Source organism: Bombus bifarius, unplaced genomic scaffold, assembly GCF_011952205.1.
Source record: "Bombus bifarius isolate JDL3187 unplaced genomic scaffold, Bbif_JDL3187 scf7180000009243, whole genome shotgun sequence".
Taxonomy (NCBI): domain Eukaryota; kingdom Metazoa; phylum Arthropoda; class Insecta; order Hymenoptera; family Apidae; genus Bombus; species Bombus bifarius.
In genome coordinates, this window is record NW_022884989.1 from 3,559,687 (window position 1) to 3,586,582 (window position 26,896).

A 26,896-nucleotide genomic window follows, 5' to 3' on the forward strand; every position below is an offset into this window, starting at 1 on the left:
CTATATAGCGATACAAAGTCCATCATTGATCAATTTTTAGACTTTAGACGTTGTAAAGCTGATGCTTATCATTATCGATATTTTTCGCTAAAAGGTTTTTTGCTACGTCATTTTAGTTTTACATTTTACGTGTTGAGAATATAGTACTTATACGATACAATTGTACGACTAGCTTGGATTTTCCAGAAGGACGTAAAATCTTATATTTGTTATGTCGATGTTGATGAACTTCCATCGCTATTGTTTTTTAGATTTTTGCGTTACTTTTCATAACGTGTACCCGTGTGTAATGCGATTGTGTGTATTTCGAGGTGTTTTAAGTGACGTCACCGTTTTAACTGAAACGTACAGTTGGAAGCATCGTTCGTGGCTCAACGATTAACGCGGAGGAAATAATTGGCAGTAGAGTCGTGTGTGTTCGAGGAATTTCTGGCTCTTCGTCGAACAGATATTCTTAATAAATAACAATTGACGAATAAAATCAAAGATGTATAGAAAATCTTATTGAATCTTGCAATAAATTCTTTAGATACTTCAATACGATGATTCGAATTATAGTAATCCGTTTGTTACATCCCAACATATAGTGGCTCTAAAAGTAAGCCAGAATCCATAACTCACCCCCCAGATCCTAGATCAATACTTTCAAGTATGTATTTTAAACTGTCAGTCCTTACAATACCTATATTATCTACATCGATAAAATAAAAGGTAAGCGTTCATTTAATCTCGAAAAATTGATTCCGATAGGTATGATTATTTTGAAAGATTATTTTGTCTGGAGCCAGAAATTCTCAGAAGTAAAAAACAATCGAATAGAAAAAGAATCCGGGCATATCGACGAATATACGGAGTCCTGGTTAAGCGGACGTCAGTCGGTCGGCGATATAAGCAAAAATGTACAAAAAACGTTATTATCGTCGCGATAAACGATACCCGCTTCCCGAAAATGATCTAACAAATTAATCGAACTCTACGAGTTTGATTGACGTGCTTCTCGATATATACATTCATGTATGTTGAACCGTAATGTATACGCTTACACGCGCTTTTAAGTACATATGTATATATATATTTATATAAATTTATATATATACGTATACCTATATGCCCTCGTCTTCGCAGTGTCGCGCACACTCTTGGAACTCAGGTTGGAATTTCGCGAAGGAAACGATTGAAAATTCATTATAAAGTTCGTCGAAAAAACCGCTCGTTTTTAAAATCCTAAAAATCTCGAAAAACCTGCTACCTGGTAATGATAAAAATCGCAATTGTAAAATTATTGTTTCCGGAAGTAGGAAATTGGCCATGATTTGGCACTATTCGAGTTAGTCTGCGGAATGGCAGTGTCGTGGTAGTATGTGTTTGCAACTCGTGGATTGCAACGTTATTTTTACTTTCAAATCAGTCTGAGGGAACGTACGAATTTGTCGCGGCTCGCGCGGACCGCGGTGCTTCGCCACGTTTCTATTTTCCATTTGTTCTTTGATTTCAATTTTAACGAGATCGATATGCTTCTTTCTTTTTTTTTCTTTATTTCAACCGTTACCGAAAAAACCTCGAAATCTGTGTGAGAACAGGTTCTTCAGATTGCTCATTTAAGAGCCATCGTCGATGCCACACGAACGTATTCGCGTGCAATTTGTTATTTCGTACTCGCCATCCAACCCATTAAAGTCCAAACGATATATATGTATATATAATTTATTATAATGTTACGTAAGATATTTTACCATCCCCAGTTAAACAAAACACCCTGTATATTATCCTAAAAAGACTAATGTTCTGATAATCGATACTGTTGTAATATCCAAACTGATGGAAAGAATACGTATCTGATCTAAAAAAAAAAAACCAACTAAAGAGACGCTTTGATAATATAAAATCGATTGACGATTGGGTGTATAAAATTAAAAAAATGGAAAATATTACTTATCATATTGCGTTAATGCAATGTTGGACCTTAATGGGTTAATTCGAGTTTGATTATTATTTAATCAGAAAATAACGACCGTTTGGATCTCGAATATAATTTGAGTACGATTCGCGAGTCTTTCGGTCGAAGTGCGCGACATTCGAAGAGAGATATTGATGTATTTAATCGACGAACGATCCAGAGTCGAAATGGTCGCTGTCGATGTTAGACTAGCGTTTTGTCGGCACGGCGAAAAATTTACAGAGCGGGAGAGGAGCGTGCGGTCCGCCCGCACGCGGAAATAATGCCTTACTTAGAAGTCTTAGGATTTAATAACGGACTTAAAGTAATCAACGGTGTTTAGACGTACGTATAAACTTTACAATGCAACAGAGCCCAACCTTCGACGAGCCCGTCTCGAAGACGGACAAACGCGTCTCATTGTTGTCTTCTAAAACGTACCACGAATAGTTTTACGTTAGCTCGCGTAAAACCGCGCCGAATCGGCACTCTCTTTCGGGTTTCTTCTCGGTTAATAACTCTCATTCCGATTCTAATACCACGCGCACGTATTTAACTGGACACAGGCGAGCACGGATCGAGAACGTGGAAAACGATGTCCGGCGATTCGTTCGTTGAAATTAGATCGAATACGAGCTCGTGAACAATCGCAATCGAACGGAGAGTAAGAAAATCAGTCTTACGAATTGAAAAAATCGCTTCTTTCGGTAACGAACGTTACACGAGCTTTGAACCGTTTGTTGAGATTCGTTGTTGCTCGAGGAGCATGTTATTCAGTAAAATTTGCAATATTTGATCAGAATAAATAGTTGATGCGATTAGCTAACACAGTGAAAGATAACAAGATGACTAATTTCTAATGTTAATCATCGTTTGCGAAATTTAATATTTGGTTCATATTTAGGAAAAGTGTTAGTTAATCGGTACGATAGTACGGGATGATGAGTCAATTTTTTGATATAGCCGTGTTAAGGAATTTTTAAGCGTAGTAAATAGATGAAAAAGAATATTTTAGAAACAGAGAAATACATATACCATCTACTGTGACTCATAAAATAAAACATTTCGCATATATACAAAACATAACATAAAACTCAAGAGTCGCAGTTTGTATAATGATCGAATCGATTGCGCCGGAGAAGTCGATAGAAAAACGAACGCAGAACGTAGTTGCAAAAAATAACGACGGACCTGTCTAGAATCGTAGAACGGACAGCGTAGGCCAGCGTGACCAAAATAAATGCTCCCGGTGTGCATCGAGAGGAGACAAGTTGTTTAGATCGTGACAATTAGTTACGTAATGACCAATTTAATCGACGTCGAGTAAACGTTTTTTCAATTGTGTTGTACCGCTTCTTTGTCATCGTTATTCTATTAATAATTACTTCTACTCGTCTATACCATTAGAATATCCAATCGGTCAACCGCACGAACGTTCAAAGCCGATCGTCCATCGTTCGAAGAAAGATCGAAACGCGAGATTTCCACGAATACAAGATGCCATCGTTTCCCACGATTCGCTGGTGCTCCAAGGACTTTCCCGTGCTCTGTTCGTACGATTAAGTCTTTGGTCTCGAATGGGTCGCCCGCCGGCAAACGAGTCGCAGCGGTCTGAGCAAATTGTCGTTTGGCACGCACTCTTACACGCGATTAACTCATTCAACTTCTTGACCATTCACTCGTTACGTACACGCACGCACGGATATAATATCTCGTTGCGTCATAGATAAAGAAGAGAAAGGTAAAAAGTGTATAACTTGTTCGACGTTCCATTAACGAGAGATAACGAGTCAGTCGAATTATTTTTGTTAACAATGCACGTGATACAGTTCATTTCACGATATTTATTTTAATATTTCGTTTATTTAGCCTCTCTCCGTTATCTATGAGCGATTCATCTGCCGATATTCCCAGCAACGAATATAATTTAATTTTCATCTATAATCGACAGAGAGAAAAAGGGAAACGGACGCGCGTACTTACGCGTCACCAAGTCCTATCTTTCAACTTTTTTTTTTCTTTTTCATTTTAAATCTAACCACGTCGAAACATCCGGCGAGACACCGGATAAAAGGATTTTTTTTTTCATTTATCTAACTCTTTGGACCATGGGATCAAGAGAGGGAGAACAGAGATATCTTGGCCTACCACGGACAATAACGGGAAGTAGAGGAGGCACACAGAGGAAGAGAGTGGAACGAATTAAACGGCGATAGAGTAATCGGAGGAAGGATTATTTTGGGTACTCGGCCTTGACCATAGGGAGCTCCTCAGACCGAGTTTCAGCTTCTTCAAGGAGTCGATATCGCACTCAGCTTCGCTGAGTTCTGGCCTGTCGGAACGGTCGCCATTCCCTGGCACTACGTTTCCCTGATTGCCTCCGACGAATGTGGTCTCCGCGACCGATATCGGCGGTAATAATGTGCGTAGAGAGCTCCTGCTGGGAACATGCCATCTTACGGGACAGCCAAAGAAATGAACTTACTACGGGTGAGAATATGACATATATGAGTTTGCTTTTTTTTCAACATTGTTGGCTGAATCTTGGCCGTACAGAGAGTTTTATGAATATTGGATGATCTATGAACATGAACATGATACATGGCCTTTTTTTGAAAATCAAATTTGCATCATTATTTTATGATCGAGTTTCGCGTGTGATATGCTATGCGAGTATTCTACTTGTATCATTTGGGATTGAAACTTCCTAAAATATTTTGGGATTTGATAAGTTTGATTAAAAACTAACCCTTTAGATCTTAATTGTATACTATTCAGTTGTTATAATATAATGATCGCAAATTTTTTAACGATGTTATAAGTCAATGAATATATATTCTAATAAATTTACTTTTCTCATTTTGCCTCTATTATCTATGATGTTGATCTCATTCATTGCATTATAACTGCGTAATTGTTATATTGAAATCTTTCTGCATGAGTATTGTGTGTGTGACAATTTAAAAAGAAAACAATGTATCAAATTAATTACTGGAGAAACGCTCTGTACGATGTGTTACGAATACGAATCAATTATGAATGAGACGAATGATAATTTAACTAATGAATGTATTTAATATAAAAATATTAAAAATTAATGAAAGATAGATTATTTATCAATTACCTAGATCGTCCTCTTCGAGGAAGTGACTTCTGCTCTGACATGGGCGAGATGTCTGAAGAAGTGCTCGACGTACCGTGATAAATGAAATCGGAAACGGCCCGAACTAGAAGTAAAATTTTATTACTAAGGTATTATTTTATGAAGGAGTTTGATGGATGATTACGCATACTGTGTTTGAGTTTGCCCGCGTCCAGTTGGTTGGAAGACTCTGTGCGAGAGCTCGTCAACTGATCCGGGTCAGACTCGCTCTCGTCGGTCTCGACATCGCCCGGAGTTTGTTGCTTTCTCTGCTGTCGTCTCCTCGAAGAAACGCTCTTCATGCTCTGTGAATATAACACGATATGTAGGTCTAATAAAAATATAAAACCTGTGACTTCTCATCACATTTTACAAATGAATCACTACTTTAAGAAATATCATTAACATTAAAACGTATCAAGTAGAAATAATTGTATAAAACTTTACTTGCTTTTTTTTATGAACAAATAATAACAGGAACAGAACTTATTTATTTCCCCTAATATATAAAATATGAATTAATACGTGAAAAAGATGTGGAAGGGCCAATTTATTCAAAACAAATGTCTATGTGAAATTGCAATATGTTTAATACATATGTATGTACGCTAGTAATCAATAGTTACCTCATAACAATTAACATCGCGATTAATGTAGGAATTAATATATGTAATTAATGTTACGTTATTTATAATTAATGTAATGAATATATCGATCAATTAATGTAGTAAGCCCTGGGGTGGTACTAATGGTTGCATATATTACAGATTATAATTTAATGGGAAAATAAGAATTTAGTGCTCAATAAATTAATAAAATATTAACATTCTTAAGCTATTAGCTACTAATTTAAACTGTGAACTTACCGTCGCGGCAGGTGGAGGGCTTGCGCACCCTTCGGTCATGGCGTGCTCGTGATACATGAAACTGTGTAGCAGAGTGTTGTTCGGGTGGAGGCCGGCTGCTGAAGCTTCCGCCGCGCCTCCCAGTCCTCCCAACCCTCCCAACCCTGCCAGGCTTCCCCCGCCACCCTCCGAAAGCTGGAACGTAGCGTACGGCGAGATGTCCTCCGCTGTCTCTGTAACCCACCAGAGGCATTGCCTACCTTTCAAATCGCGTTGGGATGAATTTTTTATGTGAGAATCGATTTTTATCTGCTTTACTATAGAATGATTTTACTTTCATTTTGTAATTTCTCTGTTACAATTTCTAACGTGAACTATGATTCTTGAGAAGCAACTGGTTTCTTGAGGAGAATATCACGAGACTATCATCATCAATCAAACGCACCTCTGAATTTTTTGGTTTATTCTGTTAATAGATGTTTTTGAATGTATAGAATAAAATATCCAATAATGTAACTACAATAATATTCTTTTATATCAGAATACATTTTTTTATAATATTCTCCTGAGAGCAGAATTGACAAACACAGAATTGACTACAAATCTCTCTAATGAGTTCTCGTCACTATTAATTTAGAAATTTTAGTGATATCCTAAGTGATACAGTTTCTAAAAAGTTACAGAGGGTGGTCGATGAAGGCAGAAGCAATGCATGATGAAGTGTCGAATGAAATATGCAGTGGAACACGAGTGAAACATTCAAGATCGGTCGCATAAAGGGTAAAAAGAAAAAAGACGATGATCTATGGTGATGAAAGGAAGATGTAAAATAATCCACCTTTGCTTTGTGAACTGCAATCGAACGCTAACGGGTCTGCCCACTTTGGTTGAACAGCGCTACGCGTGCGATTTTCTTTTACCTGAACAACAATTATAGTACCAAACCTGGCTGTCGTCCGTATCGTAACAAAGGTTCACCTGGAATCTTGTCGGGCCCTCCACCCGTATTCGCCGCTTGTTGTAAAGCCACCTTGTGAATCGTCGCGTAGTAACGCTCTCTTTGAGTTTCGGCATTCTGTTGATTCTCTTGGGTCTCTTTCATGGGACGCTGCATTCTGTCTCCGAGATATCCTTATATATAAATAGAAATAAAATATGTATGTACCCTGTATGAATAAATAGGATTTATTTACAATATATCTATCGCCGATTAAAATTGTTTCATGATCCATTGATTGTGAGTTTCATCAAGTGGAACATCAACATCTCATGGATTATATGCAAGATGAAACATTATTATAAAATATAGATAACCAAATATCACAGTAATTTATTTATTTATTTTCTCTACAGGGAATTAATTTTTCTAAATTTAACGATTTCAAAATAATATGGCGAATGACATTAAAAATACAGAGTGAACTGCGATGTAGGTAAACCATTCAGATATTAAAGTTCAACAATTGATAGAAATTTACAATGAACAACTTACTGTTTCGCCAGCGAAGACCTACGATGACCACAGCGACAACTAAGGCAACAGTGGCCACGATCAGAGGCAGCATCACTTTCACATCAGCGTAGAATGGTACGGACGAAGCAATTCCACGTTTCGACAGTTCTGGAGGAGGCGGTTCTGCAAGGTTTCAGGAACACAGTGCTTTTGGATATAATTCTTTCAACTTGAATATTGTCACCAGATTGATTCGTTTTGCTCTATTTCAAAATTTGTTAGAAGCTGTGAAATGTCTCTATCCTTTGTCCATTATAAATTAACTGCTCTTGATAATTGAGAAATGATAAATTTGTTGCTTATTATTCGAATTTTGGAATTCAGCTCTAATGATCAATTGGTTTGGAACGAAGAATAGTTATATCATCAAGCTTACCGCCTTCCTTTGTCAATGTTACGAATGTGAACTCCGCTTGATTGTTGCCAGCTACATTGTGGGCTTCAACTTTCAGCTGGTAAACCGAACTCGGTTGTAAATTTGTCACCACAAATCTTCGTTGCATTTTCACGCTGTTTGAGACTAATGTCCAATGAAATTCGTTTATGGGTCTGTATTGAATCACGAAGAAAAGAATCGGACAGCCATTATCTGGCCACACGTGAAGTCGGAGGACTAATGTGGTCGAGTTTGGACTGAGAAAAGCTGCAGCTGGTGGTATTCCTGGTGCCTGTCCCTGTGTTCGAACTGAGAGGACTGGTGACGATGGACTGCTCCCGATTTTGTTGTGAGATGTCAAGTATAGTTGATATGTGTTACCACATAGGAGACCCTGGAAATTAATAGATTATATCAGTAATACGTTCAGTATAAAATATTCTTGAAACATTTCATTGCGCTTTGGAAATCGTTTATGTTAAAGATATGAATATAGAATAAATGTATGTCTATTATACCTTTAATTCGTGACTTGTGGCATGACGAGATAGTTGCAACTCGTCTAAATTTCCATGTGTCGTTCGATAATGTAACGTGTAGCCTGTGAGTGAAGCACCACCATTGTGTCCAGGTTTCCAGTGCAACAAAATACTGCTTGATGTGGAACTCGTTACGTACAGAACGGGTGCACTGGGCGGTACTGTGAAACAATTCCAATTAATCTTCTTACAACTTCAACTATTAATAACCATTTATCCTTCAAAAATTAAACTTACCCTGTGCAGTCAAAGTATAATGTAACTTATCACTGCCTTGAGCGTTCTCCACCTGACAAGTATAATTTCCACCATCTTGTGATTGTAAATTCGACAGCACGAGTTCTCCAGACGGTAAAATTTGTATGTTTCTGGTTGTGTCAGTACGAATTTGTTCGGACTGTCCTTTATACCACTCTCTAGTAGGGTCGCCAACTGCGTTGCAAGCCAACGTAGCAGATCCTCTCCATGGTCGCACTACGTGGCCTCCAAAAGACGTAATCCTCGCTGGTACACGATTTGTTGGAACCTGTGCGGCTACTCTGGAACTTTGACCTTCGCCTACACGGGTGCTACCAGTCACCCAAAATTGATATTCTACGTGTTGTTGTAAATCAGTCGCTTCGAAATAAGTGCTTGTTGCTGGCAGTGTTCTTTTACCGTGATTAAGTTCCTCTCGGCCATCTACGACCCTATAGCATTTATATTTTTATAGTAATAAAACTAAATAGAAATTTATGTAACGATTTTGGTGTGGTTGTTTTTACCTCGTATACAGATTATATTTTGTAATAATTCCATTTGGTTCTAAGGGTGGGAGCCAAGAAATAAAAAGTGCCTGCGGTGAGCTTACCACCACTTTTATATCCGCTGGACTGCCTGGCACTGTGGATAAATTAAAAATACTGCGATTATTACATTTCTACTTATAAGATTATTTCAAGTTGTTTCAAGTTTCAAGTTATTTACTAGAGATACTTCTACAATTGCGTAAACTTTCAATTAGTTTGACAAAAATTACCATCCTCTTCCGTTTGGCAGTAAGTTACTGTTGTAGGTACTCCATCTCCAACTCTTGTAAAAGCTAATACTTGAATGGTATAATTTGTATATTTCCTCAGACCCGTAAGAATAATGGTTAAAACGTTAGTCTTACGAACCTAAAACAATGTGACGTTGAAGAATCTCAGTTTAAATCTGTCTAAGTAAAAAACATATTATGCTTACTTCCATTTCATCGACACTGCGCCACATATCCGCCAGGATAGGTTCATAATGTAACTTGTATCCCTGAATAATACCATTGCTGTGCGTATTAGGTGGTGGCTGCCAAGATACTTGAAGTGATTGTGAAGTTAACGCAGCGCATCTTACATCTTCGGGTGGCATACTGGGCACTAAATAAATTAATTTATGTAATTAAATATACTTTTCGAAATACACAATTATTTGACATCTTAAAAAATATCATTTACCATCTTCCATTGTCTGTGTGAACAAAGGTTCGGAAAGTGGACCAGATCCAACTTGATTATACGCTTGAACCACTAAAGTGTACTTTGTATAGGGTCGAAGGCCTGTTAGACGAAGTTCTGCACCCCCTTCTTCTCCGTCTCCGGACACAGAGCTGAAGTTATACGAGGGATTCGCCGAGCTGAAAGAAGATTGCTAGCGTAATGGAGTTCTGAACTTGAATAGTTCAATGTGCTTCAAAACATTTGTATAATTAGAATTGAAATGTAGTGGTGACAAAAAGGATTTGCACACCATTGTATTTATTACAGCATTTATATTCTAATTAATTAAGTCCAAATATATTAAGCATATTAAATTTGATGGTACTTTTATACAACTACAAAAATTTAACACTATGAAAATGAAGTGTGGCACCTGACAAAAATTTTATTTAAGAACATTTCTAGTATCTTTAATTTCTGTTCAATATAGATTCTTTTAAACAAAATATTCATCATATTACTTCGATGAGCGTATTTGTAATTATTACATTGCAGGAGAGTTATATCTAACTAAATCATGAAGTACTGGACCCCATAAGAAAGTTTTTATAGAACCGGTTGATTTTCATTAGACATAGGTCATTTTTCATAATTCCGAAATTATAAAATATATGTAAACTTTACTAACATAAAATGTTCACTTATAGAGTTGCATCTTTTGTGCACGAATTTTAAAGTACAGCGACTGTACAAGACAGATTACTCTGCTTCGATATTCCTACCTTGTTTCCCTGTAGCCAACATTGAATCCCTGAATGTCACCGTGTCGGAGTTCAGGCAGTGGTGGCGACCAAGTAATTAAAATTTCAGAGGAGGACAGAGCCCTAGCTTCAAGATTAATCGGGGGTCCAGCCGGTCTCTGTGGCTCGGTTCTGACAATCAGTTCTGCCGAGGGTACTGATCTACCCGCTGGTCCTTCGGCTATTACGCGTATAGTGTATCTAGTTGCCGGTTTTAATTCGTCTATTAGAGCTGCATACGAAAGAGGCGGCCCGGTGAATTCTTGTTGTTGCCACATTCCAGCTGTTTTAATACAATTTATTCAATAAATGTTGATACATATCACTAGACTCGGAGTGTTTATGCAAATTCAAATTTTGATCAATTATGAATCAAAATTTGCTTGATCTACTAAACGTTACAACGAGCAATGTGATCTAGAATGACAATAATGATAAATATTTTATTATTAGATTTTTTTATTTTTTTACTATGATATATTTTCTTTAAATAATTGAAAAATATTCACCATCGCCTTCTTTATATTGGAGAATATATTTAGTCACTTCACTGGTGTCTTGTGATTTATGTTGCCATTTAACGTTAATGCTTCGGCTGGCAACCATGGCAGTTTCTAAAGAACTTGGCGGCTGTGGTGGCTCTAAATTAGAATGAAATCGATCGTTCTTTAAACGAATATTTGTTTAGTTATATCTATTTTCATCGATGAAATTATACCTTGTACGAGGAGTTGCACTAACTGTTGATCACGACCATACAGATTGCTTGCTTGACAAAAGTACGCGCCACTGTCTGAGGCTTCCGCCGAAGAAATTTGTAATTGTGCAATCACACCATCCGGTGTTACCTCTCGTTTCACCGTAACTCTTCACACATGATAAAGCAACCGTAAAAAATTTAGTCATAATCCTATGTATAATTAATATCTAACAGAAAAACAATTGGAACGCAACTTCTATGAATTAAAATTCTTTCTAATATAAACACTCGTGTATGTACATATTCGTCTTATACAAAACACTCGCCAACAAATGACGAATCATCTCATACAGGAACAAATAAAAAAAATTGATCAAAATTTAATTAAAAGTTAATAAAACTTTGAAACAACTTTTTTCTATCACGCGTTTAAAAATATAAGTTCCTAGCAATATATCAAAGAGTTTCATTCGACAGTATTCAAGCTAATCCCAGCTTTACCGATAGTTCGTCGAGGGATTTAACTCAATTTTTCCTCCTTTCAACCAGGTGACGGAGACCGGTGTGTCGCCGTGTACCTCGCAATGCAAAGTTGCTGTGTCACCCTTCTTCACGGTGACGAGCCTCGATGGTGCAGCGAAGTATGGGGAAGCTACCGAGACATCAAAACGAGAACATAATGCGTTTTACGTTGATTTTACTGATATACAATTTATTATATGATTATTCGATTTATACGTTCAACACAAAGGTACTTACAGTTTACTTTTAGCTGAACTACTTTGCCGATACCACTCCCAATGCCATTGCTCGCTTGACAGAGGTAAAATCCTTCTCTGTCTTCTTTCACGTGTTGCAACAGCAACGTACCATTACTGAGGATTTTCGTGTACGCTCTTTCCCGCAACTCCTCGTATTCACCGGATTTGCTTCCTATTTTGTTCAGATAATGAGATATATCAAATCTATTTTATCAACGAATTTTAGACGTTTTTTTTCTTTCTTAATTCCCTTTATTATCCAATCAAGAGCAACGTTTATTCGATGTCTTTTGATAGAAATTCATAATAAAAATGGTACGAACTTTTCCAACAACTCAACGCTTTATACAAGTTCATTATGCAAATCAGAAACAAAAAGGACTTCCGATAAGATATAAATAAGCGCTTTAAACTTTACAGATTTCTTTAAACTTTATAACATCGTAGAATCTGCGATCTAAAGTTGAGAGAATAGTGAACAATGCTAAAAAAAAAAAGAAAAATATTCAATAAATTCTTGAAATTTCTTCTTATCGCTACGATGTTAACAATAAGATCCAATTATGTAAATCGACTTGAAAAAAATTACAAATGAAATATTGTCAGCCCTTAATGGATTAACGTAGCAAATTTCTTACCCGTGGCCTTTTTCCAAACGATAGTAGGTGTAGGCACGCCCTGCGCTTGGCAGTGCAAAGCGACGTGCTTGTTTCTTTCGACGCTCACGTCCGCTGGTTCCACGATCCATCGCGGAGGTACTGAAAACCAGAGCGGACAGCTTTAGACAAGTCGTTGTGATACTTCCGTGTACGTTATTTTTACTGGTCGTTAGCGATTTAGAGACAGGTACGTCGTGAGAGAGTCGTGAAAAGCGCGGTCAAAGGACGAGCTCGTCGACGGTATGGCGCTATATCGTCGTAAACGCAGTATCCAGATACATATGTACAAAACGAGAAAGATACACTGTACAAAAGTGAAAGTACGAGGAGAACGCAGAACGACGGCGCCTGTCGTCGACGAGAAACGATCGTTCCTTTTTTTCGTTCTACTCTTTATTTTTCTTTTCGACTTCGAATCTATCCGAAAACGATTTATCTGAGAAGTCGATCGTTCAGTATCGGAAAAACAAGCCGCGAAAAGATTCGACACGCGACTAAACAAATTTTGACAAAATCTCGAATTTCCGTAATAATGGTGGAAAAAATGGTAAATTTACATAATGAAAAAGTGGCAGAGACATTAAGAGATAGAGTGAATGAAGGTTCGTAGGTGAGGTTTAGTATGGAAGTGGGGTTTTTAACTGTCGATGCGAGACGTCCGCGACGTACAAGCCTTCGACCGATTCTCTTGGATCGCTTGGAACAAATAAACGACTGGACTTGTTTCTCTGCTTCTACTAAAGGATCATCAATGTAAAGCGGTTCGATCGATACACCATCAACGTACATACGTAGCCCAAAAAGGAGACAGACGAAAAGAAAACAAAAAAAAAGAAGAAAAAATTAGAGAGAGAGAGAGAAAAAAAAAGAGAATGAGGTACACAGTGCAGTATGAAGCATCTATCTGAGATCTCTGTATATCTAGCTACGGCTCAAACGAAATCGCCACTAAATGTGTGCATCGTCTAAATTGCGACAAACACCGGATATGAGTGAGTTTCCAAAACGGTATAAATGATCCGTGACGGTACGCCGCGCATCGACCAGTGTCGAGAGTTTGAGGTTTACTGTATTTTTGGGTGTACTGTTTGGCGGGTTCTACTTTTTACGGTGGTGAAAAACGCTGCACAAGCGAGATACTGTGAGTGGGAGTTCCAACGTTTTACAAGACGGCAAATACCGGCCACGCATTAACGCGTGCGACAATATAATATATATATAAATATATATATATGTGTATGTAGACCAAATGTATGTAAAGATTGTGTGTATAACGTGTTATTAAATATATAAGATACTCGTTCAATTGTGGCGTGAAACAAGTAGAACTCTCGGAAGAAGAAAAGGCGCAATTGGGCAGGAAATGTGAGGTTCTTGGATGAGAGCATGTCGGCGGAAAACCGAAAGATATATATCGTGGATAGGCGAATAATAATATATATATGTATATATAGATATATCAAGTACCCGCTTCTAACGACTAGTTCGACGAATACGAATTTAATTAATAATAAATACGTACTACTAGCCTACATTACCGGAAAATTCGCGTTGGAAACACATGGGGCGCGTGTTCCTTTACTTTCGACATTGCGGCATGCAATGTATCTATATTGACGTTTCATTCGTGCGGATACGTTCACATAGCGCAGCACTTTGTGTGCGAGTATCTATATATTTGCCGTATTATCCATTCTCGTTTCGCGTACGGTCAGATGAAACTAATTCGAGTTCGTTGCGACTCGTGCCCCGTGTATTTCGCGACCGCGAAGGAAAGATAAAAAAGAGCGTGACAGAGAGATAGAAAAGACAGTGAGAAAAGCATGCAGAAGTGTAATGAAAAAAGGTTGCCTTCCAACGAGCCCAAAGGAGAGCCACAGCGCATAGGTTCTGTGAAGATTTTTGATCGTGAGCAGAGTGGCACGTGCTCGTACTCGGTTAATCAGAAAACACTTAAAATATATATATATATATATAGAAGTAATAATAATAATATATGTACACAAACACGTAAGGTATATGTATATATAAATATATGTATATGCAGACAGAAAAAACGACAGCTATGTCAATAGTAAAAAGAGAACATGCAAATAAAGTGTGTATGATGCTCACATACACGCACGCACGCAGGCCAGAAGAGAGTTTTATTTTTGTTCGTACACATCGCCATTATCATTTTTTTTTATAGTTTTGCTTGGTTGGTTGGTTGCTCCGTTTTAAAGAAACGAGTAAAAATAAGGAAAGGTGCAAACTGTTACCTTTATTATTCGGTCAAGTCAAGCAAACCTCGGGGGTCCACGAGATACCGACGCATTCCCAGAGAGCCAAAGCAACGTAAATGTAATACACACTGTGTCTGAGGGAACAAGGAGATTTCTTTGGATTTCTAGGAGAACAGGACGGACTCGATGATTCAAGAGGGTTCAATGATGAAACGTGCGTGATCTCGCTACGAATAGACTCTGTATTCTTGGTAAATCGAACAGGCCACAGTAACGTGTATTGCTATATGTAACAGAATTATTGGTTTTAATGGTTTGTCTTTAATCCGTGCGAGAACACTACGACGATTAACGATGGTTATGCAGGGATCGAATTAGTAAAGCGTTATGACGTGATTCGATCGTTATGGACGTTAAATATGGACTATAGATTATGGCGATTTGGATAGAGATGGATCTGGTGAATCTCTCCGGATGTACAGTTGGGATCGGGACAAAAGTTGGTCTCGACCTCGACGTTATTTCTTTCGCAGAATATATGTATTTCTCACTGAGTTACTCTATTTATCTGCTTAGCAGATATTAAAAATTCTCTTTATATCGATCAAAATAGATATGTAATCTCCGATTGGTAAAAAATATTCAGGTGCATCTACCAAATGTGCAGCTTCACTTTGTCAAATGTCTACCAAAAACCAAACGACGAATACGAACTTCAAATAGATACGTACAAAACTCTTACAGCAAATTCAATTGTCTAAAAATCTTACCAACAAAAAGCAAAGTAACAAGTACGAATTTTATTTGAGACCATATACTAAAAATATTACATTAACCTAAGGAAAATAAGAAACAAGAACAACGAAAGGAACGTATTAGCTTACTGGGAACAAACCACAATTACCTGGGATTTAAGGAGCGAAAGAAACAAAAGTCAGCGAATGAAAAATTCTTCGAAAGAAGAATAAGAAGATAATTTCATGGCGCGTATATGTAAAGGGATAAAAGATATTACAGATATTTCCGTCGAGATCGATGGGAAATGCCGGTATAAGATCAAAATTGGAAGTTTTGGGATGATGATGGAAAAGGTCGCCGATCATCTAGTTACCTTTTACCTGTAGCTTGGCCGTGTACCTGACCTCGGCGGCGGGGTTCGCGGCGACGCAGGTATAGTCGCCGGAGTGCTCGGCCGCGAGGTTCGTTATACTGAGGAGACTCGAATAAGGATCCAGTTGGGAGATGTTTGCGACGGAGGCGAGATTCGGCGGCAAAGGGAAAGGACTTTGGCCGTCTTTTAGCCAGGATATAGTTAAGGGTGGGTCACCCGCCGCGACCCCGCACACCGTCCGCGTCCGCATCCCCTCGGATAGTCCCTCTTGAAACGTAAATGGCTCAATAATAGGGGGTACTGGAAAAGGTCAAGAGAGAAGAGAGAACCATACGTGAGAGCGAGAAAAAGATGGCACCAAAAAAAACGCAAGAACCTTTTTTTTGTACCAGGTACATGTGTTCTTTATATATATATGTATAAATATATATATAGATGTTTTTCTTTAATATAGTAGCGGTATGTTCATATATATTATATATATAGACAGTAGTACGTCCATGTATATGTATAGATATATATATAGAATATAATATGTATATATATATATGTAGAATATGTACAATAGAGGCAGTATAGTAACGTAGCAATGTAGAGGAGAGAGAGGGTGGCCCCGCCGCGGACCTGCCCCTGCCGCCCTACAACACCTTGTACACTTATAACTTGGCATCGCACACTCACGCTGCATACGGTCGTTCCCAACGCAAGAGCTAGCATTCGCCGACTCTTCGAAAATTTAGTTTCATACAGATAACAGATTTTTGTTAGAAAATACTTTACACAAATTTATATTCGTACGTATAACTTACGTTGTTAATTTTTATCCAAATGTAAAATCTCTTTTCGAAGAGTCGAGACAAGGACGGAGGAGAAAACATAGGATGTGATAATGGCAGGTCTCGTGCAGGAGGATGAGCCACGCTAAGCGTGAGCCGTCATTAAGTACCCGTCATCAGGTCTCTACGTTCCTGAATGACGTCCGATGGCTTTATATCAGATAAAAAAAGACTCCTTCTCGAATGAACGCGTAAGAATTTAACGAGCTGTGTGATCACGCATCTTCATTGTATCGGTTCACGTTGAAAGCTATTTACAGCGGTGAGACAGCACTAACACACATCGAAATTTTCAGATGAAGCGAGAACGAAGAAACGTGTGCGAATAGAGACTGTGGAAAATGTTTTGTACTCGCTATGACTTCCACGGAGGCGCAAGAGAAAGAGAACAGCACTTCGAGATCCTCACGCGGTTCATTCGCGAGTGTGGGCAACCGTGTACGCACTCACGCGATCGGCACTCGTACGGATTTCGGGCGGTCAGGCGGTCGTCGGGCAAAAATGAAGGGGGCCTAGAGGAGGATTACCATGAACCACAAGCCGCTGCGTGTGTGATACCTCTGCGGCCAGATTACGGGCCACGCACGAGTAGTTGCCGTTGTGATCTGGAGATAAACTTTCAATCATCAGTATGCTATTGTACTGGTCCATATTGGTGACACTGACTCGTTCCGACGGTCCCATAGATCGTCCGTCCTTGAGCCAGGAGATCGAGAGCGGCAGATCGCCTCTTGTCACCGAGCAAGTCAACGTAGTTCTTTCGCCGAGATGAAGATCACGATCTGCCGTGAATGGGCTAATTTTGGGAGGAACTGGAATAATAACAACAACGACACCTCGTGAACTCGAGAAGCATAGACGAAGATAATCACGTCGCATCTGGAAATCCTTCGCTGCTCATCGTGGAATCCTAGAAATTATCTTCTTCTTTTTCTCATTTTTTCTTTTTTTTTTTTGGCGGTTCTTCCACCTTACTGTTGATCGTAGTAATCATTTTTTTCGAAGCATATTCGATTTAGGTCTTCGTCTTTGCCACGAGGCAATAGTTAAGACTTGGTATCGTCTTCTCGGCATCGAAACACCTGTAACAATCGTACGATAGTGGCACGAACGAAATGCCTTACCGATCACTGCGACGTCTCCAGATCTTCTCGCGTTGTGTCCTTGTTTGTTCCTTGCTGAACACGTGTACACCCCTGCGTCGCCCTTTTTCTGTACGCTCGTGATGACCAAAGTGCCGTCCTTAAGCACTTTCTGCCGGAGATCGTCTGGTAATTCGCGATTTGCCCGCTCCCACTTGATTTCCTCGATCGGGTAGCCAGCCACTGGACACTTCAAGCGAAGAGTTTCGCCGGCGACGGCAGTTACCTTTGGAATTAGTCGAATGTATGGAAGACCTGAAGGGAAAATCCAGCGATTAATATATTAAGATTTATGGATTATGGAAGAAAAGTAATTTATCGGTAGTTTGGCTGATTTAAAATAATTACAATCTGATCCAATAAATTGGAAATATTTATTTATGCAATTCTGAAATCTTAGAGTCGGAGCTTATAAATTAAAAATTATGAATGTTTTAACTTTGCAACCTTTTTGAAAATTTTACCCGAAGCTTCTTCTACAAGTCAGAATGAAAGATTTTCTTACTGCAGGAATATACGAAATTTCGTAGCTAGATAACTTCGAAAGATGTGTGTTATCATTGCAGTAAGAAGTGGAATTGGTCTGACTATGAACATGGTAGTACTACTTTTACACTGCTGGAATAAAATTCTCTCGTCGACAACAAAATTTTGCATGAAAACATAAAATCAAATGCAAATTTCGCACAGAATGTATGAATAGCAAAGAATGATAGCAAAATTTTGTTACTTCGAATAAATGAAATATTCAACTGAACGCATGAGCAAACGGCCTAACATCATACGCGGTAATGCTACTTATTCGTTCATAGCTGATAACGCAGTGACGTATTTTAACCATTTTACGTGGCTCTATTTACTCGTGTAACTTATTTCCATTTTATTTAAATAATTTTCAGCTGCGAAGGGCGTCATAGAGTCAGAAATCAAAGCTCAAACGTAAACCATAAATTGGACAAACTCTAACAGGACATCAATTTGCTAAACATTATTCACGAAGTTCGGTCACCGGATTTAGCATGAAATTTACCGTAAACGTTGAGGCGTGCAGCGTGAGTGACTTTCCCTGCTCGATTTTCAGCTGTGCAAGAATATTCTCCTCCATCCTCCACCATCACATGACTGATATTGACGTGCGATATAACATCGCCGTGAACTGTCACGTATTGACCGATAACGAACCTTCGGACATGGATAACAAATTCTCCTTTAATGAACCGTAAATTATTTCTAAATTATTTCTAATATAATATTTCTAATATAATTTATAAATTATTTCTGACATAATATTTACAGATAGACGAAAGTTGGCAGAGAAATGCGCAAAACTCTAGAGAAATAGCCCTCAAAATCAGTAGATATCTGGCACTGATGTCGAGATAACTGATACAGTCTCGCATTTTTTTCGATAACGCCATGTATATCTCAATATTTTTTCTCTGTTTCCTTTCACTAACTTCAACGAACCACTTAGATACATATTTATAGGATACATTCAGTCGTATCTGTCCTAACCCTTGGACGATCATGCGTTCTACCGAATCTCTACAGCATGTAAGACCAGTACGTAAAAAACGGAGTTTTTCCGTAAAAATTCTCATTGACAAAATAATCACCGACGCAATAAACAAATCTCAGAAATCCCTATAAACTCGTACCACCATACGCCATTCGTTAATCTTTTTTTCCAGCTTATATTATCATTTAGCAGAATTCCGAAAGGACGAACGAATATCTCCATCGAGAACGTTCCAAATTGAAGCTATATTTCACGAGCAAAGCTCTCTACGCAATTTCAGCAAAATCCTCCAAGTTAATGAACAAAGTTTTTTTTCAATTAACGATTAACTTTGATGGGGGAGGGAACACAGTAACTTCCTACTTTCAATACAGTGCAGAGAGACCACTTTTCAATTACCGCGTCGCAATGCGCGTTCTCGACCAAAGCGGCCCGATTTCAATGAAATTGCTAATTTCACGTGTACCGAGAATCGCGGGCAACAGTTTGTGCGACGAGAAGCGAATTGCACGCGTTTCGCTCGAAGCTGAGGATCGTATAGGATGGCTTTTCACGGAAAGGAGAAGGAAATGGCCGAGAACGAGGTGGTACAACAACGAAGTGGCACAGGAGAAGAATCACAGAGCGTCTTTTATGTCGATCTGTCGTTAAACCTTACGAGGGTCTCGCGTCATATCCTCTCGTGTCCGTCCTCTCGTACCTTTGCCTTCTCTATCCTCGACGAATGACGGCCCGTGTCGTCGCAATAAATATTCCCCGGCTTCTTGCTGGGATATTGCACTTGAAATTGAAATTGGCCTGGCTGCAGATGCGACCTCTTGACTATCGCCGCCAGGAGATTGCATTTTAATTACGAGGCATCAAGCACGCGTTAAAACAATTGTTCCAGAGTTACGATCGTATGCTTTATGCGACGATCAAAGAAGCAGTAGCGTATTTTATCAGTCGTATGCGGAAGTAATGGTTGTCACGTTGAGTATCGTTGAATTGAGATTTAGCACGGGTACGTGACAAATTAACCGACTAGCGGAAATAGTTAAAAATTAAACGATCAATATTAAGCAGACAGTTATAGAAATGAAAGAAATTTAATCGGATAAAATATCTCGTCGGAGTATCGCATAATTTGACACGAACGTGTCACCAAATTAATCAGCTAGTTGGCATGTTTTAAGATTAAACGGCCGGTAGTTGTAAGAAATAGGAAAGATTTAACAAGATGGAATATTGTTAGTTGATAAATCACTACGCAAGACGAGCTTGATAACTTGTAACAGGTAATAAATCAAATTAAGTTCGATACTTAATGTAGCAACCCTGAATACTTGGAGTAAAAATACTCGTTTCTTGGTTCTTTTCTATCTATTAATTTAACAAAATGTATTTATATAACTCTTGTCATAACCTGCAACCTATAATTTGTCGATTCGTTACTATTATTAATATAACAAAATTAAATTTGATGTTTGATAAATCTATCATTTTTTATTTATTTCTTGATCAAAAAACGATTATATGATTGTTAAAGTTAGATAAGTTAAATTAAAAACCATACGAGCAAAATGTACATTTCAGTCTTTACACAACCTCTCACACGATTCTATATCCGGATCGAATTGATTAAGTAATCTATAATTTGCTTTGCAGCGTCTAATCGATATATGCAACAATTAACGACCAATTATACCTTGTATTACGTTGAATACACCGGTATTTGGTTACGTACAATTAAATGAAGCCTACCTTCCGTTGGTTGGCAGAGGAAAGCCGTCCAAGGCCCAGGAGACCTGCGGTGTTGGATTCCCAGCAGCGGAGCACTTTAAGGATACAGCCGGGCCCGGTTGCAACGTTTGTTCGATAAACGAATAAAGCAGCATCGGTGGTGCGTCTGCGAACAGAGAAAACAAGACCAGGACACATATATTTCTCGGTATCCTTCGTTTTTAACATTCTTCCCCTTCCCAACTACCCTCGCACTTTGCTCGCGTTTTTATACGACTTCAAAGAAGCATTTGAAGCACACGCGGTTATGAAACGGCCAGAGAAATATCGAAAGAAATACCGAGCACAGAGCAAGAGAAATTCTTTTTTTTTTAACGTTGCTACTCGACACAGATTGGACTTTCGATCGCGGTGAAGTCTCTCCGTTTCTATCGGTCGATTCAAAAAGAGGATGGAGAAAGGCGGAACGGAAAGCAGAAGAAGAAAGATCGAGTCAGCTCGACCAGAGAATAGCCATTCGATTCGTAAATGACCGCGACGCGATCGGATCCATCTCGTTAAAAACAATACGAGGGAAGGTTAGGGAGCAGCAGGTAAGGGTTGAATTGGAGAGCAGATAACGGGAGAAGTAGAAATCCCCGTTTGCTCGTGGAAGAAGAAAGAACAAGAGGCAAGAGCGTGAAAGACCACGACGGATTCTTGATTCTGAAAGCCGCCACGCCTGCCTGCCTGCCTGCCTGCCTGGCTGGCTGGCTGGCTGGCTGACTGACTGTCTCCCGTGCATCGCGATAGAAAACGAAAGACAATGGGCTCGCTGCGACGGAAGCGCGTCAGAATATTTTTCTCTCTCGATGTTTCTATCTCGACGACACGACGACCGATGGAAAGGGGCCTAGGAAGGATGAAACGGAGAAAAAAAGAAAGAAGGGTAGAGGATAGAAAGTAGAGGTAGTGGAAAGGCAAAGAAGAACTGGGAAAGTCCAAGATCGAAGTCGAGTCTCTCTCGGTCGACGCCGAGGGACGGAGCTCGCAGGATGAGAGACTTTCCATAATTAAAAGTGTCGATTTCTTCGTCATTAAAAATGCTCGAGCGTCCCGTTACAAAAGACAGTTCCGTCGTCTAGAAACGAAGAGACAAGCGGGTGGATAGATACGTAGATAGATAAGAAGATAGAAATACAGAGAGAGAGAGAGAGAGAGAGAGAGAGAGAGAGAAGGAGGAACAGATGACTAAAACACTTTTGTCTACGATGAATACAAGCAGGAAGTAGAGACGATGCTCGCGGATCCGTGTGGAAATTGATGAATCTCGTCTCGATGCCTTCGAGCGATCGTCAATACGTAGTCGGGAAACCGCGACACTTCGTCCGCTGGTTTCAATAAAACAGAATTTCTACCTGATGTTTATTCAGTCTGTCTGCCTTGGGAGAATCGTGAAGGAAGCAGGGAAGTCGCGAGGCGAGTGTCGAAACGTCATGTGGTAGTTGGAAAATGTAGAGCTTTCGAGCGTCGAACGGTCTGTTTATTATTAGCGGTAAGTAAGTTTTAGGCTTAAATGGTCCTGAAAATGGTTCATAGTAGTATAAATTTATAATAATTTATAATATACAACTGTATGGAGCATACCGCTACAATATTTTAGTATACACAGAAAAAGATCGGGATGCAAAACGAGGAAGAAGATGCTATAAATGTAGCGTTCTGAGGTTAACTGCTAATCACCGAATGAGAATTAAAATAGATGTAAAATAAAAGTGAATAAAATATATGTATATGAAACAGATACGTACAAACATAAATGACGTGAAATTGGAAAAAGCTACAAAGGAATAATGCGCGAGCATCGAAAGCTTTTGCTAGTTGGAACTATGGGTCATTTAAAAATGTCCATAGAATTAATCAATGCAACTGAGAATTTTTTAGGAAACTGTTATCTTTACGAACATAAATAAAGAAGTGGATTCTAAACTCATTTATTTATTGTACATCACAACGGCTATTTTACGTTGAATACTTTGTACGCTTCTATATATATCGTGTACACTCTATATATTTTTCTATCTCAATGTATAAATATGCACGCTCTAATTATACATTACACACAAGTTTAAATAAGTTACAGCTTTGCTTCGTACTAATTCGTAACAACGTTTATTACATTAATTAAACGTTTCCAACATCACATCCATAGAAATCTTTTTCCTGTATCTCACAGTATGAAAGAATTTTGAGAAAGGCGAACAAATTTCAGCGAGGAAAAAAATGTTCCAGTTCTCGACGTTACAGCTTCGTCGAAGTGTATTCACGAGGCCGTGAATCTTCATTCACGCGGCTCGACAAAATACGAGGCAGCCGGGCGTAACCGCATCCACGCGAAATTTCATAATGCACTATAGTTCATAATTTTCACAGGGAAAGTAATAGTTTAGTGCTCTTGCGATCGTACTTTTTATATACGCAAACTCGGCCTTCTATTTCTTTCTTTACATCACCACGAAGGCGGGAAGAAATTAAAAGCACCACGAGAGTGTTCCAGTCGAAGTCGAGAAAAGCGGTTCGTAGGTTACCAGGCGTTCGATCGGAACGCGATTGGTCTCCATTTGGTTCCAGCTCGTCAACTAAACGACTTTTTTCCACTAGCCTCTTGGCTCGTGGCATCACAGGCAAGTCATCTCTCTCCCTTTTATTCCTACATTTTTCCTAGTCGTAAAATTGTAACGAACCGGTAATCCTCTCCTCTCTCTCTTCCTGTCTCTCCAAACTCCTCCTTGGATATATATATATATATTTTGGTCTCTCTCTCTGTTGCACTGTGTCCAGACCACGGTAGGTCCTTACCACGGGTGTATGGCTTGCTCGAATTCCCTTTGACGTAAATTCCGTGCATTACCGACGCTGACGAGCGAGAGACGCTAACTTCATTGTTGTTTCAAAGGCTCTCCTCTGGCTGGTTTCCTCCGCGTCCCTCGCCAACGGCATGTTCCTCTTTCATGCGCTACTCCTCATCCATAGGTGGGCGGTCCAGATATAGGGCAAACGGTCCAGAGAAAGAAGGAAGGAGAGAGGCAGAGGAAGGAGAGATAGAGAGAGATAGACAGAGAAAGAGACGCTTCGTGGTGGTTACCAAAGAGTAGAGGGGAAAGAGGGTTGACAGTGGTAATAGTGGCGAGTACGGAGGAGGTAACGAAAGGGATGGGAAGAGGTAAAGCGGCGTAAAAGAAGCCTCCTCCACTTCAAAGCGGAGATCTCTGTTCTCTCGACGTAACGGTCCACGTGGTTGACATGCTCTTTTCATGATAATCGAGTTCCTGGTAATACGATCGGTAACGTTCACTACCGATCACGCGAACCTACTTTGGAGAGCGCTACGCTTGCATCGCTTCTGACACGTAACCGTGTCGCGTTCTCGAAAACGGGTGAGAGATCAATTCTCACAGGCATCGATCGGGTGAAAGTATTTCGGGGGCAATGGGGCTCGATTTCCAACGATCGATGAACAGAACACTTGCAATGATGGAAGCTTGTAAGCGGCGAGGGGAATCGTGATTACAAGCTTGGTTTGAGTCTGCCAATTTGGTATTATACTCGATGTGTCTTTAATGGTGTAGTATTAACGAGGAATATTACGCAATACGTAATTGCGTATTAAATCGTTTTCATATCATCATTCGTTGAATTTTAATTTTTCTGTTTTTATATCGATACGTATTGGACGCGAATACGTCCGAAAAATTACGCAAATTAGTCGTAACGATGTGGAAGGTTGGATCAATTGGAAGTTCGAAAAAGTCCAAGACTGTTGAAACAATATTTATTGAACGTAAAATTCGAGCACACGCTGTTAAATTACTAAATTAGATTTGATGAATGAATTTTTAATAAGAAATCGATTAATTCTTAACTAATTTCTTAGAACGCTTGGTTGTTTTAATCTAGGTATCACTTGTAATTATCAAAGAGCTAAAATTTGTAAACTGTTTGTTGTTCAATATAGCGACACTTGAATCGATAGGTATTTTTAATTAATTTTATGCCAGTCGAAGTGGGACGCAATTATTAAAATCAAATTCTAGAGCAATCAAATATATCGATAATCAAAATCAGAGGTAAAACAGTAAAATTTATTAATTCCATACAAATTGCTTGGTTGATAAATTAATTAATTCAAAATTAATATTCTAATTGTATAGTTTTTTTCTAGACGAAGATAAAAGCCGTTGTTTATTTTACATACATTTGCAATGGAACGAGGTCACGGATTCTAGACGTCACGTCGTATCAATTTATTAAATTTCCTCCCTGGTAGAATGGCAAGCGTGATGCATTTCCATGCTAATTAGACCGCGTGAATTTTCACGGAAGCGATAAAGTTTCGAGACGCAGAAAATGAATCTTCGAGAATGACCTAATTTGCTTTGTGCCCGACCAAGGTTGATAGTTCCGCGAAAAGTGAATTTATACGTATGCATAGACCTATTGAAAGCCCCCTCATTTGCAATTCCGATCGAAACTGCACCGCAACTTTCCATGTAATTTTCCTTTGTGCAGTCCAAGTCGAAATGAAGCCGAGTATGTGGAATTTGGTAATTGAGATCGAGCGAGTCGAATCGAATGGAATACCGTACGTACGAATATATGCTGTTGCGCATTTACGTGTTTCTGCATACGAAAATTACGTAACTTAAAGTAGCTATTCGATCGAGTACCTTTCTCCAAGTGGTATTCGTTAAATTTTTAAAACGACGCGAAATTTACACAGGTAATTGGAAGAAGATCATTTCTGAAGAGATTTTGAAAAAACGAGATTTTCCCAAAAAGGTGAAATTAATCCTGCTATGAGCCCCGAGCTTGTAATATTGCCCCGGTTTCCACTATGGAAAGGTCTAAGAGATAAATGAACATTCCTTACGTACCGCCCAATTGTAGTTCCGCTGAGGCTTGTGCAGTGTCACCCTCCGCTCGTCTGACGATACACTGATACATTCCACGATCTTCTCTGCTGATACCGTTCAGCCTCAATAATTCTGATTGTCTGCCGGAGCCTGGCAGCTGGCGACCATCCTTGTACCAGGTAACAAAGTGTGGTCCAGCTTGTGGATGCGTGCTGACCTCGCATCTAAATTCGGCATTACCTCCTAAATGGACGCTTAACAACGGTGGCGTCACTTCGATGTGTAGCGGAGCTGTCACGATGAGCCTGAAGAACGATTATTTACTTTGTAACATTGGTTTATTTCTTCCAAGTGCAGGTTTCATTAAGAACTTAATCAAAGACATCTTTTATTTTATCATTTAATTGGTCATGAATTTTAAATCGCAAACGTTTTAGTAATCTTATCGAAATATCAACGCTTTATGCTTTCCTTGCCTTACTTTCTTTGTAATAAAGTACCGGACGAAATAAAGGCGTTAATAATTTCTTTGTAATAAATTATCAAGATATTATTTGTAAAGTTAAATATGTAGATAGAGAATTTGCAGGGAGTCCACGGTCTATGGGCATAATTACCAGAAGCAAAGCTTTAATTAGTCGATTAAATAAGTTTCTCGCTTTCTCTGTATAAAAGAAGATAGAAATGTTAAAAATTTAACGCAATGGATATCTTTTCACAATTA

The 26,896-nt window shown here is 39.0% G+C and overlaps 1 protein-coding gene and 1 long non-coding RNA gene across 12 annotated transcripts in view; one reads left to right on the forward strand and one right to left on the reverse strand.

The window, feature by feature from the left end:
• Positions 1–1,769: 1,769 nt before the first annotated feature.
• The window catches only part of LOC117214663 (Down syndrome cell adhesion molecule-like protein Dscam2), a 124,520-nt gene continuing 99,393 nt past the window's right edge, over positions 1,770–26,896 (reverse strand). The window contains exons 7-30 of one of the 9 annotated variants that reach the window (XM_033460872.1): positions 26,194–26,477; positions 21,302–21,446; positions 19,070–19,221; positions 18,022–18,294; positions 16,062–16,361; positions 12,705–12,824; positions 12,065–12,238; positions 11,807–11,957; positions 11,324–11,472; positions 11,115–11,246; positions 10,588–10,888; positions 9,824–10,002; positions 9,576–9,745; positions 9,370–9,508; positions 9,116–9,233; positions 8,589–9,040; positions 8,331–8,512; positions 7,813–8,206; positions 7,416–7,544; positions 6,869–7,054; positions 5,945–6,156; positions 5,230–5,383; positions 5,061–5,163; positions 1,770–4,391 (exon numbers count right to left, since the gene is read on the reverse strand). In XM_033460872.1, the coding sequence (XP_033316763.1) occupies positions 4,139–4,391; positions 5,061–5,163; positions 5,230–5,383; positions 5,945–6,156; positions 6,869–7,054; positions 7,416–7,544; positions 7,813–8,206; positions 8,331–8,512; positions 8,589–9,040; positions 9,116–9,233; positions 9,370–9,508; positions 9,576–9,745; positions 9,824–10,002; positions 10,588–10,888; positions 11,115–11,246; positions 11,324–11,472; positions 11,807–11,957; positions 12,065–12,238; positions 12,705–12,824; positions 16,062–16,361; positions 18,022–18,294; positions 19,070–19,221; positions 21,302–21,446; positions 26,194–26,477 (4,852 nt within the window). In that variant the 3' untranslated portion in view covers positions 1,770–4,138. Of the gene's footprint in view, positions 4,392–5,056; positions 5,164–5,229; positions 5,384–5,944; positions 6,157–6,868; positions 7,055–7,415; positions 7,560–7,812; positions 8,207–8,330; positions 8,513–8,588; positions 9,041–9,115; positions 9,234–9,369; positions 9,509–9,575; positions 9,746–9,823; positions 10,003–10,587; positions 10,889–11,114; positions 11,247–11,323; positions 11,473–11,806; positions 11,958–12,064; positions 12,239–12,704; positions 12,825–16,061; positions 16,362–17,424; positions 17,710–18,021; positions 18,295–19,069; positions 19,222–21,301; positions 21,447–26,193; positions 26,478–26,896 lie in introns of those variants that run through there. The other 8 variants (XM_033460871.1, XM_033460870.1, XM_033460875.1 and 5 more) reach the window with 8 other exon arrangements.
• Positions 4,300–7,120, forward strand: LOC117214666. 3 transcript variants are annotated; one of them, XR_004488918.1, is made up of 4 exons: positions 4,300–4,426; positions 5,065–5,403; positions 5,956–6,214; positions 6,601–7,120. It is a non-coding gene; the product is annotated as an uncharacterized LOC117214666 (long non-coding RNA). The 3 variants fall into 3 exon arrangements; XR_004488917.1 differs by having other exon boundaries at positions 6,607–7,120; XR_004488916.1 differs by having other exon boundaries at positions 5,956–7,120.